Source organism: Silurus meridionalis, chromosome 14 (assembly GCF_014805685.1).
Source record: "Silurus meridionalis isolate SWU-2019-XX chromosome 14, ASM1480568v1, whole genome shotgun sequence".
In the NCBI taxonomy this organism is placed as follows: domain Eukaryota; kingdom Metazoa; phylum Chordata; class Actinopteri; order Siluriformes; family Siluridae; genus Silurus; species Silurus meridionalis.
Window position 1 is genome coordinate 8,243,209 of NC_060897.1, and position 18,643 is coordinate 8,261,851.

General features: G+C 36.3%; 1 protein-coding gene across 2 annotated transcripts in view; it reads left to right on the plus strand.

Annotated features, from left to right (window-relative positions):
• Positions 1-18,643, plus strand: part of LOC124397350 (neurexophilin-1) — a 53,956-nt gene that overhangs the window by 16,319 nt on the left and 18,994 nt on the right. The window contains exon 2 of one of the 2 annotated variants that reach the window (XR_006927908.1): positions 10,005-11,676. Coding sequence is in view for 1 of the 2 variants with exons in the window: in XM_046866925.1 (XP_046722881.1) it covers positions 10,005-10,799 (795 nt within the window). In the remaining variant the exon portion in view is untranslated. Of the gene's footprint in view, positions 1-10,004; positions 15,546-18,643 lie in introns of those variants that run through there. The other variant, XM_046866925.1, reaches the window with a different exon arrangement.

The following is an 18,643-nucleotide window of genomic DNA, read 5'->3' on the forward strand; positions in this document are numbered from 1 at the left end:
ATATTAATCATCAATAAATTGATCTATGTACCATTCATCCACCCATTCATCCATCCATTTACTCATGTCTATGTATATTACCGACCCATTGCACCCTGCCTGCACTTTTTTCTTCACTTCTCTAACACACTCTCCATTACTTTGCACTGTTGACCCTAAACATCATAGTCCATGGGGACTCCTGCCTGACCTCGTCTGTCAACCTGTCCATCACCACTGCAAACAGGAAAGGGCTTAGAGCCGATACTTGATGCAATCTAACCTCCACCGTAAACCAGTCTGTCTTTCCAACTGCACACTTCACTGCTGTTACACTGTCCTCATACATGTCCTGTACCACCCTCACATACTTCTCTGACACACCTGACTTCCTCATACAATACCACATTTGTCCATTCTTCAATTCATGACTTTTATACTGTATCAGTTTATCCTTCTATTACATTTGTCCATCTGCCAATCAGTCAATCCAAATCTACATAGTTGCACTAATACAAATCAAAGATTTGCATATTTCTAAAAATTATATTATATTTGACATTTAGTGCAATTTCAATTAAGTAATATATACTTATATACTAATATATACTAAATATATGCAAAATTAGCTTGTAACAAATCAAATTAGTAATTGCTTGCTTTGGTATTGGGAGCTTTCCACCAATTCCCATCCACTTATCCATCAATATATCTTTTCTGGAAAGAAACCATAATATATAATTCAGAAGATCAATTTTATTCAGGTTTATGAAAACCTGAATTAATTATGAATGAAGGTTTATAAACCTTCAATATCTTTTTACACTGTTTAGAATTCATCTTTATTGTAACCCCTGGATGTGTTGAGCTCCTTTTTTCTTTTACTTCCTACCCCCAAAAGCTAAAACAGAGCATGCAGAAAAGTGTAAGGACACAGTGAAGCTTTTTTTCTTCATTTGAAATAATAATGCATTTTGTGCTCTATATCTAAACCACAATACAATATCAGAATCATTGTCATCCCTCTAGAAAGCCTAAACGGTAGTAAAATAGAGAAACCACTTTAGGCACTTCACCTTTCCACTGCAGCATCCTCCATCGAACGCTGCTGTCTCACCGATGGTGATAAGGATTACAAGTGCTGCAAAGTCTAGACAGCTGCAATACTCTCAGTCCCACATGGTGTTCCTCAGCCCTGGGGCTGCATTTTGCCCTAATCTCCACAGATTATGCTGCTCAGCCAGCCGATGGGGAGATCACATCATCTCACCCACTGGGATCATCCCATGATGCACACTTTCCTTTCTGAGACATGTGGATGATGATAATCGCGATGATGATGATGATGATGATGATGATGAGTATGACCACAAGCTAAACATGACCTTTAGAGCTAACAGCTAAATCGATTATTGAGGTGATTTACAATGACAAAGAAATGAAAAAAGAGCATTCCTGAGTTCAGCAAAGACATTAAGCTTCTTACTATCATTAAGGTGATGTCATTGAAAGTGTGCATACAGAATTTTGGCTCTAGGCATTGGGTAAATGTCAAAAGGAAGATTTTTATCTTAAATTTTGCTTATGTTACATGAAAAGGAAAGGTTCTTTCAACACTTGTGAATATTTAAGAGGATCTATGGCAGCACATCTGGAAGAGTGGCAACCAACATTAATGGCAATCCGAATACTTTCTTTCTTGAAGTGAAAACTGTATTTGTAGGTATCCACAGTTCCAGGGTCCCAGATTTGATTTTGGTTTTGCATATTCTTCTAATGTCCTTAAGGTTTACTGGTAACTCAAAAACCAAGCCTACAAATCCACATTTACATTTATGTCATTTAGCAGACGCCCTTATCCATCTGAGCAGTTGAGGATTAAGGGCCTTGATCAAGGGCCCAGCATTTTAAACTCTATGACTCTAAATTAGACAATGTGTGAATCAATGTGTGACGATGTGCCCAGTGTTTCCAGGTTAACACAGTTATGGAAAGTGATTTGTGTGTCACTAATAATGTGAGTTTGCAGTTTAAAAATTTTCAGTGGAGCATATGTATTTGTCCAATTCAAAACATCTAATCTTTAAATGTCAACTTTTTTGGTAGGATAGAGGTTTTTTACTGGTTTGGTTGACATGTGCAGAGTTTTGAATTTCCTGATGTTCTTTAAAAATAGTGTAAGGTGTGACTCAAGGGCATACTCATACCCTGCCCTTTTATTGTCCTGCTGTTATACACCTGATTCAACATACAACAAATTACCCATTTAACAGCCAGCATGAGAATATTAAAGTAAGAACATTGAAATGTAGAGGTCAAATGTACTGCAGGACAAGGTTTGGAAGCACTGCTCACAATATAATGCTGTAAATGAACATAAAATTTTGCTAAAAATGACATAAAACATTGTTTTCACTCTACAACATACATAGACTAAATGATTAAAATATAAATGTACAAAAAATGTAGAAGAATATTTCTTATTTCTTGCTGCTGTTGGTTTTCTGAAAAGATCACAATACAATGCAAATGTAAAAAAAAAATAAAAAGGCAGCTACAAATGTCTTTAGTTTAAAAAGGTAGGTATAAAAATAACCACTGTTTATCTGGTCTTATAATATTTTTTATTTATTTAACAGCATTTGGTTTTAAACAATGCAGCAACATTAAACAACATACATTCCTTAACACTAACAAGTGTGATATAATGATGTATAAATCAATGCTAATGTTATAAAAGGCTCTTTATGTGTACAAAATATATATTTATTTAAGTTCTAGCTACCTTTTGTAGAAAACTGAGTTGAATTTGCTTCCAGAATTTTGCTCGAATTTCGCTTTTCGCATCTCCAGCTAGGCGACGTCAAAGAAATTTTTAACACCACAAATGTTTTTGGCTGATGTTTTGTGCGCAGCGTTTCCTCTTCCCACTCCTGCAGTTTGTTATGGATTTGAACACCAAGCAGAAGCTAGCTAATGCGTTCCTCTCCATATGCTGCCACGGTGGCAGATGTGTTGATTAATGGCATCAGTGATTCTATTGATTACAGCCCCCTCAACATTGTTTATTAAAAATAGACAAATATATTTTTCTGATATAATCTAATATTTTATTGCATTACAGCAGACATAATTTATAATGTATCATATTGCGATAATTAGATTTTTATGTGTGTGTGTGTGTGTGTGTGTGTGTGTGTGTGTGTGTGTGTGTGTGAGAGAGAGAGAGAGAGAGAGAGAGAGAGAGAGAGAGAGAGAGAGAGAGAGAAAGACTACAGGGACTTTCAATGATGTACATAAAACATTTGTTAAAGTCAAGAGTGCATATAATTTTATTTTGGATTTCTCAATTTGGATCACCTCCAGTCGTACAAATATTGAACTTTGTGATGTTTAAATGCTGTGGAGATTACTGTTGTGTTGCACCTACCAGTATTCAGCTTTGAGAACAGCCATAACCGTAATCAGGCAAAGCTTCTATTTTTAAGATTGGTGTTATGGGAAATTAATTTAATTATGCACATAAAACTTTAAGCATCTTTTGGAGGGCTTCAGCTGAGGGGAATAAATGGAAACTTGTAGTGTGTTATGTTTAATGTTAGGTGTCAGGTTTTCCCCTGACCCTTCAAGACTAGTCTAGTCTTTAACATAAATTGGAGGCTGCTTGTTGGCTTGATGCAAGTTGTTTGGGGTTTTTTTGGGTAAGAGGTGAAGTTTGTGGTATAGCTTTCATTTTAAACACACATGTATTCCTCTATTCTCAGCATACAGTATGCTGCAAAGAATATGACAATAAATATATACTAAACCAGCAGAACTTTTATGCCTCATTTCTGTTGTTTAGTTGGCCATATTTGAGGTGTTAATTTCCTCAATAATTTCCTCATTAGATTCCATAATCATATGTGTTCCATACAAATTGTTGTAGTCTGTAAACACAGTGTTATTTCTTAGTTTAATTAGATTCTTGCTTAAATCAAATCTCAGCACAAGACTTTCATTATTGTTCTCAGGCAAACAGATTTGTCTTTGTAATATTTAGTTTAATTATTACAGCCACAATTGGCAAGAAAATTGTTGAAAAAGCACATATAAATTGTGTGTGTGTGTGTGTGTGTGTGTGTGTGTGTGTACATCTTCTGCATTACTTGATCTTACAGATACATATAATTGGATAGAATCACTGTAGTTGTCATGAGAGAGAAATCAACATCCCATTCACCTTCAAACATGGACAGTTTTGCTCTTTTGACTTCTGGACATGAATGACCTGCATAGGAACCTATGTAAACCATCAGGTCAACACAAAGACAATATATTAATTATTCCAATTTGAATGATAAATGTATGGCAGTCAATTTCAGTCAACAGCTAAGAGTTATCCATTAGCCTACTGCATACTATAAATGTAGGCTTTGTTTGACGTTTATCCGAGAAGATTTTGCCTAAAATCCGTATTTTCAACGTTCTTGATCACTAAATTGGTTTTAGACTTTTGGCAGGCACTCTAAAGCAAATTAAGAGTGAGGGAAAAGAGTATAGGGTATCCAAGTTTGGTAATTTCCTCAGTTTCAGATTGCTAACTATATCCAATATTTCACACTGCACATAATTAGGCCTCTCTACCACAATATACTAACTGCAGTTTGCCTCCGCTGCAAATGACATCAGTGGGCTCTCTAAGCTCTTTAGGTTTCATAATAGGCTGTTTATGTCTCTTGCTCCCCTGCTGAGACTGACTCCTAGTGTACTAGAAGTGTCAAATCACATCATGTGTCATCTCTATCTTTTACCCAATGCTGGTAAAGTTGATGCTTTTAACAAAATAAGTATGTGGGTGTTGTTTCAGGCCTTTAAGTGTTAGCTTGAGAAAAGAAAAGATGTCTGACAGAGTGTTGGGACGGGATGTAGCAACCTGAGGAGTGGGAGAAAGAGAGAGAAAGAGAGAGATGGGGATGGATGAAGTGATAGTGGCAGGGCAGGTGCAGAGGGGAATAGCGCAGTTTGTTCTCATCAACCCACCACCCCAGATTTGACTTCACGCCAACCTTGTCTCTTTGAAAAGAGTTCGAAAATAAATGAGAGACATGAAGGAGAGGCCTGAATAGATTAAAATCAATACATCTACCTTGCCTCTTATTTTTATTCATTATTAATCCAGGGCCCGCAAAGGTCTCACATGGGGGATATCAGGAAGATCAGATATGCTGGCAGGCTTTTCTAGTACCGGCTGTTTTGGTTGAGCGGGGGAAGGTGGAGTGTGCCACATATTCCCTAGACAGATTAAGCCTGGCTCACACTGTACAGTGTAGGCAGTCTATTAGTGCATGTGCCGAGTCAAACTGTAAGAAGAGCCCCTGGGACAGGCTGTATGCCACATGGAACTAGTCAAAGCTTTTTAGTGTACGAGTCATTGCCTGGCAGCTATAATTACACACTGGACAGATCTGCCAACTTTTACAATGCAACAGCAATAATTCAATTATGCATCTACTGTGTTAAAAAGGAAAAAAAATCTATTTTTTTCTTTCAAAAAACATTGTGGCCCAGATAAAGTAAAATTACTTTTTTTATTTATTCAAGTATCTTCCTTATTCTAATACAGAAATAAGAGGATATATACAGCATACAGGGATAACAGGATACAGAGATTTTTCTTACTGTTTTCTTTAGTGTAGTAGATATATACTTGTGATTTTGTAGATTTCCTTATAGATGCATTCAATTGTAAAAATGGATTTTTTCACATTACCTTTCAGTCAGAAAAGGAAAAGTTGTAATTTTAGAAATATATTTAATACCAACTCTTAAGCACCATGAGGCTCATTGTTCTTCAGTAGTATTATAAAGGTGGACAGATGAGAATCAAAATACAGACAAAGGGGTAAACCTGAAGTAGGCTATGGTCAGGGCAAGACAGCAATACAGGCAGAGAAAAGGCTTAGAGTGAGATTTGACACATTATTGAGTCTGGGGTATATATGGACTTGTTTATGAGGTTTGACTGGTGATCATGTGACAACATGGCAGGCTGAAAATCATTATTTCCATCTAATTCTAGGAAAGGAATTCTAGTCTGGAATGTCTGGAACAACAGACACAGAAATGACAAAGCAAATAAAAAACAATTTCAAGCCAGTGTTATGAGGATGTTTTCTCTAAATTTGATCATTTCTTACACATAACTGTAGACTATTAGAGTAATCATGACACCATTTTTTGTTAATCTAAGTTTGATCAAGTGAACAATTTTTTATTATATAAAGCGGTTTTTCATTTCTTCATCAGTTAAGTGTTAATAATGAGGCTCTAAAAAAATCTATCTATCTATTTATTTGATCTGTCTCTGTATAGTTGTTAATTTTATTTTATAATGTAATTTTTAAGTTTTAAATGAACAGAAAAGTGCCTACAGCACCTACACCATTTGTTTAAAAATTCTGAATTTTAATTTGTTTATTATTATTCTCATTATTTTATTATTAATATTGTATTTGAATTAAGTAACATAAAATAACAATCTGACCATTCAACTAAGCTTACAGCTAAAAATTAATTTGAATCATATTATTAGCTATAAGTTATAACATAATAATCATAACTACAACAACTTGGATAGTAGTTGAATAATAAAAAAAAAAAACATGAAAATAAATGTATAAAGTATATATTTAATTGTATAAATGATGAAACATACTTATGAAAATTTTTGTATATATTTGTTTTAGAATATATAAATAAATTTAAAGTAATCAATTAAATCCAAATCTCTAAGTGATTTTTTTTTTTTTAAATACCACGGTTTAAATGAGAACAAGGATTTAAAAAAGCGCTCTCTAATACCCAAAGCCAAAGCACACTGCAGCAGGGTAAAACAAGGGCACTGAAATCAATACTATACTCTTTTAGACACGACACTCCGCTCGGCCCAACTGTCAACACATAAACAAGAGAGGGACTGCATTAGCTTTCACCCAGCTGGATAAAACCCAAGCCACAAAACCACCGATTAGGTCCTTCCACTCAGAGATTGATTTACTGAGCAAAGGAACTATGCAGGGTAATTCAATTTCAAATTCATAACTCTAATTAACCGTGCCACCACTCCGAGAGCTACTTTATGAAACCGAAGATTAGTGGATTTGAAATCCATCTAATATTAAAGAATTATTCAAGCGATAAAGGCTTTAGGTATTATGCACATGCAGGCCGAGCTATTAATCCAACAGTTTTGCTGTACAGACATTCTATCTTTTTTTGTAGTTTTCTGTGAAAAGCTAAGCTGAAACAGAGACTACAGAGGAGTCTGTGGTGGATCAACAGAACGAGTAACCGGCAGAAAAAGAGTGTGTAAGCCAGAATTACAGTGAGTGCTGCTCACTAATCCCGGGCCGAGCAAAATGGACTGAAGTCTGTCTTATCAAGATCAGAGATAGATACAAAAAGGTGGAATGAAGCAGGGAAGGCATGAGTAAGCCTGATTAAGCTGGAATAAGCCTGAATAAAGAAGGTGTGGAGTGCAGGAGTGGGCACGGGGATCAGAGCTGAGGCACTGTGCCATGCATTATGAAGGAGACAGATGCTTAAATGCAGGGGATATGACTGCTCTGCCAGAGAGAGGAACTCAGACACTCAGCCATCCAGAACACACTGCGATACACTGACTGAATATGCAAAGCCATATATCCTGATGGCTAGATCAGGCATGGAAGGAAGAGCATGTATGCACAAGCACAGACAGTCAGGCAGAGTATCAGTAAAGGATTGATATATATATATATAAAAAAAAGACCACCAACTGTGCTTCTTCCATATCTCTTTCTATAGTCCTTATTTCGAAATATGAGCACACATAGAGTCGAGTTATTAAAGTCAGGTGTTAAATTGGGATGTAGGACATGTGGGAGTGCTCTAGATCCTTTATAGGTAACAGTGCTGTCCAATTTATATAGAAACAGTTTTCAACACTCGTACCATGAAAATGCAAATTAAATTCTATATGTATGTGTGTGCACATTTTTAGCGTATCATTTAAATTATATATCTTCTCGTACTTCTTCTGTCAGTAATAAACAATTGTAATAATATAAAGGATTATATTTTGAATCCAAATCAGTGTGAAATTCCATTAAATCATTATTGTTATTTTTACTGTTTCATGCTTTGCAATTACCGTTCAGTCAAATTCTAGTATTTGAACGTACATTTTGTATAACCTGTGTAAAGCTGGTTTGAGACAATGTCTGTTAAAAAAATAACTATAATTATTTTTTTTATTGAATCGAATAGTATTGCAGCTCAGATCATATTCATATTCACTTTTTTCCATTCTTACATCAATGCTGGGATTTAAACCCACAGCCTCCTGACCAGCAACTCAAAACCTTAATCACAGCCATAATTTAGTTCAAAGTTAATTTATTTAAATATCAAATCCACTAGTTATACCTACCAAATAAAGAGCTTTTACATGTAGCTGATTTATGACACCTATTTTATTTGGTTCTGAAAGGAGAAAGAAAAAGTCCATATAATAGAAAAGGAAAATAAATCCAGTTCTCGAAAATGTCTAAAGTGGGATTGCATTTTTAGGAAATGGATAAAATAAAAATATTTGATAATAATAATTTAATGAACAAAAATAAATCAATAAAATGCATAAAATTGTTTATCCTAATTCATCTATTGGAGCAAATTATCAGGTTGGTGTTGTCTGTCGAACTACATTGGGGATCTCACAGACATTACTTACAAAGTCCTACCCAAACATTGCACTGGAACAGACAAAACATGAACAATACATCAAACAGATGTGGCTGACTACTGATGCACTACAAGTACAGTGGCATGAAAAGGCACACAGGCACACACATATACACACACACGCGCACACACAAACAAAAACAAACTTAAAAAGCACCCACACACTCCATCATCTGATCTGAAGGACAGGAGCTTTTCAGCTGTGCTCTTGAAGGTGGATGATGTGTGCAGGAGTGTTTGTGTTCAAACAGATCATTATCATGTAATAATTATCCATTACACCCACTCACCCTCTTCCTGTTTGCCACTTCACTGAGCCATGTATATACTCAGAGGACCGTAATGTCATTTCCAACCTCGACCCTTAAAATTTCTCTGAAAAAATACACTCTCTGAAGGTCCGCCTGCTTCAAAACCTGTTATTTTCTCCCTCTTCCTTTACTAATTTTCTTGTAAGAAATTTCTGGACACATACAGGTGTAGGTTGCAAAGTTTTTTTAGTGTAAACCAGTAATAATCATCTACATTTTTCAAAAGTACCATAAAGAAATATTGTTATACACTGGACTGGATAGAACGTTGCTTGGCTCTGTGTATTTTCTGTGAAAAGACATCTAATTTCAAAAGGGACGGATGAGTCTGTTAGGAGACTCCTTTGTTTGAAACTGCAATTCATTTCAAGGATAGAAGTCTATTTTTTTTTTTTTTTTTTAAATGACAGCCTTTATAATAGCTCCAAGACGTTATTACAATGTCATGTTATAAAGAAGAAAAAAATATAGATGGTAAGCAAATGTATTGTAAAATGGGAGAAGAAAAAAAAAAGACTTAATATTATTGTCATCATTATTCTTTTAGTTTATCAGTCCCCTGCCAGTCTTGCATTTTGTACCATTCAATGTGATTTTTTTCTCATTAAAATATAAAAAATATTAACTACACATTTACAAAATTATTTCCATTTTTTAAGAAGATAAATTCCCATCTCTAATACTGCATTAAGAAGAATTGGAATCTCTCTTTCTCTCTCTTTGGTGTGCTAATGCTATGCTATGCACAAGCTATCAGCAGAAGGGGGACTGTAGCCTTCACATGCAATATCATGTATTATAGTGAGACATGGACACTGGAAGTTGTTTAAATAAGTTAAAGTGGAGTAGACTTATAAACTATTTTGCTGCTCTGGCAGTATTTGAGGCATCTGTGGTTGATTTACAGCTAATTTCTGTCTCTTTGTCTTATTTTTTCCTCTGTTTCTGTAGTTGGTTTTGGCGCAGGAAGACCGCTACTCATCCTCTTCGCTGAGTTCTAAATCCTCCTCGCATGCAGAACCCTCAAAGACTGTTAGTGTTCTGGGTGGTCAGGGCTCTGTCTCCCCCCTCAGCCGATGGGTGCTGCACAGTCGCAGTCGAGCAGCCAATGCTTCAGCTCTAGAGCTACCCTACCGCTCACCTGTGCCCTTCTCCAAGCAAGAATTTTGGGAGATGCTGGGCAGTGACCTCCTCAAGTCTGACACCAGCTCTGATGACGACTCCTCAGCGAGCTCTCGTGTCAAGCGCCGTCCCATCGTCAAGACAGGCAAATTCAAGAAGATGTTTGGCTGGGGCGATTTCTACTCTAACATCAAGACAGTGCGTCTCAACCTGCTCATCACTGGCAAAATAGTTGACCACGGTAATGGGACATTCAGTGTCTACTTTCGGCACAATTCCACAGGCCAGGGCAACATCTCAGTCAGCCTGGTACCACCTGTGAAGGCAGTGGAATTTGACCTGGAGCGCCAGAGTGTGGTTTACCCGAAGGACTCCAAGATCTTTAACTGCCGTGTGGACTACGAGAAGGTGGACCGCAGCAAGCGCACCTCACTGTGCAACTATGACCCATCCAAGACCTGCTTCCAGGAACAGACCCAGAGCCATGTGTCCTGGATCTGCTCCAAGCCCTTCAAGGTCATCTGCATCTACATCTCGTTCTACAGCACAGACTACCGGCTAGTGCAGAAGGTCTGTCCAGACTACAACTACCACAATGAGATGCCCTACCTTCCCTCTGGGTAGAAGGGAATTGGAAAAGGGGCAGAAAGACAGGGATGGGCCACAACCAAGAGGGAGGGGCGAAGAGACAGGAACATAAATGAATGATGAGGTTGGAAGTTTTGACGTGGGAGGCATGGGTATATTTTATATTGGTGATAAAGCTGTCTTCAGAGTATATATGGAACCTTTTAGGGAATTGTACCTGTTTGGAAAAGACCCCTTTGCAAACAGAGCATTTTTCCATGGATTGTGTTTTGATCATCTGTAATATTCCTAAGGTGAATGTAAGGCATTTTGCTCCTGTGATAAATGTCTTAAAGAAACTCTATACAAAAAAAATACCTGACAAATGTGACTGCAAAGCTCAACATATGCAAATCAAGCTCTCTTTTGCAGATATGTGGGTAAGAGAGCACACTAACATGAGGCTTTGGTGACAGGCAACCCCCACCGGTGTGCTTTTTACGCATCATCGGGCCTACATCAGGGCAAGGTGACATACATATCCGTGAAATCATGAAACATTACTATGAAAGAAAAAGAAAAATTACTATGTTGATTTCAATACGCCTACTATGCAGATGCTAGTGGTGATGTTCAGATTCCTGAGGAGAAAAAAAGTCTATGTTTTCAGTGTATAATTCAGGTTGAACTCTCCAAAACAGCCAACAACAACAACTTAGACACACATGACCTCTGGGTATCCTCAACTGCAAGCGTTCTCAAAATGAAAAGAGGAGTGAGAGAAAGAAATGATTAAGACGGCGGAGTATGCAAAAACACGGCAAAGACAATTGAAAAAGAGAAGGCAAAAGGGAGAGAGGGCGCATTTTAATTAAAATTGAAGCAAACAGAGAGAGAAAGAGAGAGAGAGAGAGAGAGAGAGAGAGAGAGAGATGTTAAGTATGAATTGCAGCATTTGCGCTATTGTTCTAGCTATATGAAATGGGGGTGAAAGATTACATTTTGTTGCTGACAGGACTCCTGATTCCTCAGCATGATAAGTTACCCACTGAATGCAAGATTGCTCTATCTTTTTCCGCTAGAGTCAGCCTGTAATCTGTGATTAAAAAGCAGCGGAATATTATGGCTATAATTATGCATTATTTAAGACTTATTTAAAGACATGGTTAAATGGATTGGATAGATTCAGTTATTCATCTGGTCTGGGAAATCTTTTGACAAGACAGAATACTGCATTTGACAAATCAGCTGTCAGCTTGACCTTCAGAAGTTGGGATCATTTCTGCTAAGGTTATGCTGCATGAAACAGATAAACTTTGATAGTGGGTGCAGAGGTCAGAAAGCAAAGTAATATAAAAATAAAGAAAGAAGCAGAAAAAGAAGGATAGTAAAAAACAACTGTATTGACATTAAATGCCTCGGTGCCGGTCAGGAAGTTGATGAACAGAGAGGAAAATGCTCAGGGAGTTGTTAGAATACCAAGTGAAAGGAACAAACATGAAAAAAATTCTATAAAATAAGTATGAGTTGAATGATGACACTCAATGCAGTGACAATAGCATAAAGTGGCACATAAGAGCATCATGATGTTTGATTCAAGTAATGAAAGGAAGAGAAGAATAAGGAAAATGAGAGAAGGCAACGGTAAATGTCTTTTTATGAGTTCATAACTTAAAGCATGTCTTGCCTGAAGAGAAAGCCAGCATTGTGTATCCCCATCAGGTCTACATATTAACCCTGATATAAAGGCAGGAGCATCCGAAACGCTACAACTATTTATGCTTACTTATGAAGCTCCGTAAACAATCCATTTATCTCCTCCTGCTATATTTCCATCCTACATACCCTCATTAGGGACCATTCATAGAGCCATTTTTTTTATTTTTATGTTCTGTTTGAGTGTTTAGAAAAACTGAATCATACAATGCCAGTTTTACTACAATATACAGAACTTCTTTACATGCTTATTCTTTCAGTCTAATTACACTCTAATCTCTAAAATCCAGTTTACATCTCCACTGTAATTTCTCCCAGTTTAAATTCATTTTAATCTCCACTAGTTTAATTACACTTTAATCTCCACTTTAATCTCCTCCAAATTAAGTATACTCTCATTTTCAAAATAATCACCTCCAGTTTATATTAATGCTGATTTCTTTGGTTTACTACACTCTAATCTCCTCCAGTTTATTGTCATGCAAATTTCCTCCAGTGTAGCTATACTCTAATCCCCATTTCACTGACACCCAAATCTCTGCCACATAACCTAGGCAAAATTGTCCCTCAGATGAAGGACCTGCAGTTTAATTATAAATTTGCCTCATCTATCTTTTCTACACATTCAAATCCTTTAGGTCAATCACATGTTAATCTCCCACAGTTTAATCACACACTAATCTCCTACAGTATATTTACACTCTAATCTCCAGTTCAACAACACCCCAATCTCCTCCAGTTTAATTACATGCTAATGTCCTTCAATTAAACTACACTCTAATCTTCACCAGTTTAATTACATGCTAATGCTCTACAGTACAACTACAACTAGTCTCATCTAGATTAAGTACATCTAATCCCCTCCAGTACAACTACATGCTAATCTTTACCAGTTTATCTGCATTGTAATTTCCAGTGTAATGATACAGTCTGAGGTAACACAAATCTGAAAAAAGTTTGGAAAATGGTATAATGTAAATTAAAAAAATTGCAATGATTTGCAAATCTAAAATGAAAACACATTTCATTCACAATATAACTTAGAAAACATATCAAATGTTCAAACAGAGGAAATATAAAAGTTTTAAAGGAAAATATAAGGTAATTTGAAACTTGATGGCTACAACATGTCCCAAAAAATAACATGTTTATCACTGTGTAGCACCACCTCTTCTTTCAACAACAGTCCATATGGTTCAGGGAAGTGAGGAAACCAGTTGCTGAATTTTAGGAGAGGAATATTGTCCCATTTATGTTCTGTGGATTCTAGCTGCTGAACAGTCCTGGGCCGCCTTTGTCAGATTTTTCGTTTCATGATGTACCAAAAGTTTTAGAATGGTAAAAGGTCTGAACTGCAGGCCAGTTTAGCACCCAGACTCTTTTTCTATGAAGCTTTTGTAATAGATGTATGCAGTTTAGCATTGTCTTGCTGAAATTTGCAAGTCCTTCTATGAAAAAAGATGCAGTTGGATGGAAGCACATGTTGCTCTGAAACCTGTGTATACCATTCAGCATTGAAGGTGCCTTTTTCAGGTGTTAAACTGCTCATTACATAAACACTATTGCAGCCCATACTATCAGGCTTTTGAACTGAAAGTTGATGATAAACTGGTAGGTCCCTCTCCTCTTTAATCAGAAGGATGTGGCATCCATTGTTTCCAAAAAAAATAGCAAATTTGTCTGACCACAGAAAAGATTTTCACTTTGACTCATTTTAATTTCTGGATCATGTTCACAAATGGCTTCTTCTTTGCATGATAAAGCTTTAACCTGCATTTGTGGATGTGGAGCAAACTGCACAGAGATTGTCCTTTTTACCAGCCCATGTTGCCCTGCCTCAAATTTTGAGATGTGTTACAGCCGTCACATTAAAACTGACCTTATTTATTTTCTTAAAAATGGTACATTTCCTTAGTTTAAACATTTGATATGTTTTCTATGTTCTGTTCTGAATAAAATATGGGTCTATGATATCTGCAAATTATTTTTTTTATTTATATTTTACATGTATTCCAACTTGTAAAATGGGACATGCTCAGTCATTCTTGGTTTCCTTTACACCCCACACATCTTCAGATTGAGTTTAATGTTGTTTTATATATACATATGGAAACTTAAAGCATACATTTGATAAAATGAGACTCTCTCACTCTTTTTCTTTTACCATCAAATGCTATTATTTTACTTTTCTTCACTAGTACCTGGATCTATATCTGTTGCATGGTCTACACATCTGGATTACAAGTCACCCCCAAATGCCCAACCTTACATTATTGGTTTGTTTTCCTCCACTGTCAAACAAGCTTCTCATCATTCTACTGAAGGATTCCTTAACTCTTGAAGTGTTGCTAAGTCACTAATTGCTATAAATGTAAAAGAAAAACTAATGGTTAAGGAAATTATTGAGATGCGGGAGCAAAAGAAAGGTACTTGAATGGCCAGAGGAGCTCTGTGTGGAACTCTATCTCCAGCAAGTAAGCTAAACCAGCTTAATTATTTTCATAATGTAGCATCTGTTCTACGCTCAGTCTGTTCTCCGCAAAATAGATTTTGTCATCGAGCGAGCTGTCGTTCGTGGACAACAATTCAGCAATAGGCCTCAATCGGAGAGTAAGAGGAAAGGATGAACTTGTGCTGTCACACTCTGGTGGGTGTTGCCAACAAAAGGAGAAAAGTTCAAGTGCTGGAATGTGCCAGTTGTCATAGCAACCGGCCCCTGTGAAGTGCGGACGGAGCCTCGGACACTTATCTCTGAACTGAGTTACCGCTCAATACAAACTGAAACTGAGCTCACTTATGGCAGATGGTACTGTTGAAACTATATAAAATATATCATTATATAAATATAATAAATATAATAAATATATATATATATATATCCTCACAAAGCCAGCAGTGGGACTGGATATATTGTATGGGACACTCAAGTAGACTCTCTAGCTCATTTAAGGTTTGTTTATTTCTCTATTTTTTACATTGTTTCTTTTCCATGTGCATCATGTTGATGTAGTGTATGGATGATAATGGTGGCATTTATTGTGGTTTTCTGACCTCTGGAAAAAAAAAATCAATAAACTAGAAAGGTGTGCTGAATTTCCCTTCTGAATTCCATGGGCTCAAGCAATTTATCAGGTGTCCAGGCTTTTGTGCACAAAAGGCTAGTGTGGCTCTGGGTTTTCATTCTAACTGAGAAACGTGTGAATACAAATCGATTGAGTAAACAAATGATATCAGGTTAGCAGATAAGGTTGGACAGTACTGTGTCTCAGCACTGTTTTGACAAAGAAATGATGAAATGAGGTGCATGTCAACAATGAGTGTGTCGGAAATGTAACAGATGCTGCCTACTCAGGCAGTATTCTTAAAACAGGAAGGCTTCCACCCATGTCTAAATCTACTGTTTGCTGATTTTTCGAGGGCAGCATATACTGTCCTACGTATCCAAACCAACATGGTGTCATACTTGCAAAGTTGTATCAACTCATTCGACTCAATTCATAAGAAAAGCAATGAAGGTTAGGAATAGGTTAGGGAAAAAGATTAACATCTGCACATTTTTCTGTTAAACACAAAAAAGCACAGCCATCTTAATTGGGCCAATTCTTTTAATCCCAGAGAGGCCAGCTCAGTACAACACCAGCACAGTAGGGTTTTGGTGTTACAGAAAAGTATTTTTAATTGATTACCAATATTGGTACAGTAGTACAGTGTGTAACATCACCCCTCACAACTTAGAGTTCCTGGTTCAATTCTTGGGGAAATCACTATATGGAGTTTTTTTGTTTTGGCTTGTTCTTTTTTTTTTTTTTTTGGGTTTAGTTTTTTTGATGTTTTGAATGTTCTCCAGCTTCATCCAGGTTCTCCAGTTTCTTCACATTTCCTAAAAACATGTAGGTAGGTAAGGTGCCCCAAGGTGTGAATGAGTGTGTAACTGGATGTGTAAATGTGTGTTTGCGTGATGTCCTACAATAGTCTGGGTGTATTCCCACCTAGTGCTCCTGGGACAAGTTGATACTTTCAGAGGCCTGAATTAATTAATAAAAAAAAGGTTTTTTTTCTGATTAGAAAAAATTATCAATTTGATATAATGTATATGGATATAATGTGTGATATATGTTTTCTTCTAGCTATGATGTAAATATTTCAATCCATCAAGCCTGGATAACCCACTTACAGTTTGCTTATAAATGTGGTGAGCAATTGTTTTGACATTTACATTTCTATACCTGATTTTACTGTACATATAATTTTATATCATGATGTCATATTGCCCCCTTCATTTGCTATGTTCATAACTATACATAAAAATAGCTATAAAAAACGAAAAAATGAAAACAGGCAGCCAAGCATGAAGGTATCAACTCTTTTATCTGCCTTTGGTTTCAGTCAGATATGCGGTGGAAGTCTTCATTATTACTGTATTTGCATACTCCAATTGAATGCCCATGGCAACACAGAGATCGGACAAAAGGTGCAGGTAATAATCCATAGGGAGAAGCATGCAAGTGAGAGAATGAGAGAAATTGGGTTAGAGAGAGATTAATGGCACAATATTTTACGCAATCTCTGTACCAACTCAGGCAAATTTCATTTGCTCCTTTTTTTATTCTATAATTATATTTTTACCTTCTTCCCCTTATATTATTCTTCCACATACTGCATTTTCTTTAGCTACATTTCTCATTCTTGGTTTTTAGAATTTTCTTCACAGCTATTTATAAATAGATACAATTTTTGAATTCATTTTTGTGCCTAATTGACATTAAATCTGCCTGGCACTGTAATTAAATCCCTGACTACCGATAACAAGCAGATCAGTTCAGTAAAAGTCAGCACACTACACAGTTTTAAGTAAGATCGATTCCAGCCTTGTTATTTAAACCTCTACCTCTCTGCTCCATCTCACTTACACCCTCACCTCTCTTTCTCTCTCTTTTCTTTTATCCATCACTTCTCTCATTGCCTCCTTCCCTAATGGCAGTCACCCCCTTTATTCCCCCTGTAAGGGTGCAGGTTGCCTCAGGATAACCTTGGTAGGAATGATAAAAGGAAGGAAAAAAATCAACAGGAGTGAACTTAGATCTAATTTTGGAAGGTTGATTCCCACTCCACACGACATAATGTAATTTAAAAGAGCTGGGTGTTGCCGAAGCCAAATAACCAGCAAGAGATCATGAACAAAAACATAGCGTTAAAAAAAAATAAAAAAATGCAGGGTAAACAAAAGAAAAAGAAAAGAAGAAACAATTGATCTAGAAAAGTGAATCATGGGAGTTAGACAAAATGATTTGGCTTTAAAGGCTGAAAAGATTTCTATTCTACTTATATCTTGATCAGGGAGATTTTTTAATTTAAGTGTACTATATAATCACCATTATTCCACCTTACACTGATATCATGTGACTATTAGATTGAAAAGTCCTAAAGTCCTAAAGACTTGGGTGGTTGTAAATTCTAGCTCTTTTTTTATGATTCTGCTTAGAATCTTAGAATCATTATTCATTTTCATTTAATTAATATTCAGTTTTTAAAGACTAGTTTTCTGAAATTAGCATATTTTTTAAAAGCATTTAATTAAGTAGACACTTTAGATATTTTAGAATACTGGCCTACATACTGATTTGTAGGTACATTTCTTGACAGTTCATATATTTTAAACCAAAAGAAACCACAAGCGGATAACAGCCTCCTAGAAATAGCAGTTTCCAGGAAGATAATTAGATCAAATTGTTGAGCCCACAATATAATTGTGTTTAATAGGCATATGCAGTGGTTGAATTAAGCCCAACTTAACAGCAAATGACCTTTCTGTATAAACCTGGTTACAACCATTTCTATGAGATTGTAACACATTTTTCCCTTTCACAAGTCTTGGCAAAAACCCGAGATGCTCATTGCTGAATATGTATCTACAGTTCTCTCCATCTCTATATTGGAGGCAGATTGGTTTGTCATTACGGTATTTATATTAATATATGCATATATATTTATACACATATATACATATACATGTGTGTGTGTGTGTGTGTGTGTGTGTGTGTGTGTGTGTGTGTGTGTGGGCAATGGACATTAAAGGAAATCAGCTTACAGAATTGTACAACAAAAAAATCTAATTTAAGTAAATGATGTGTATTAATCCTCGATGAGTAACCCTGGGGCAACAATGGCAAGGAAAAACTCCCTTA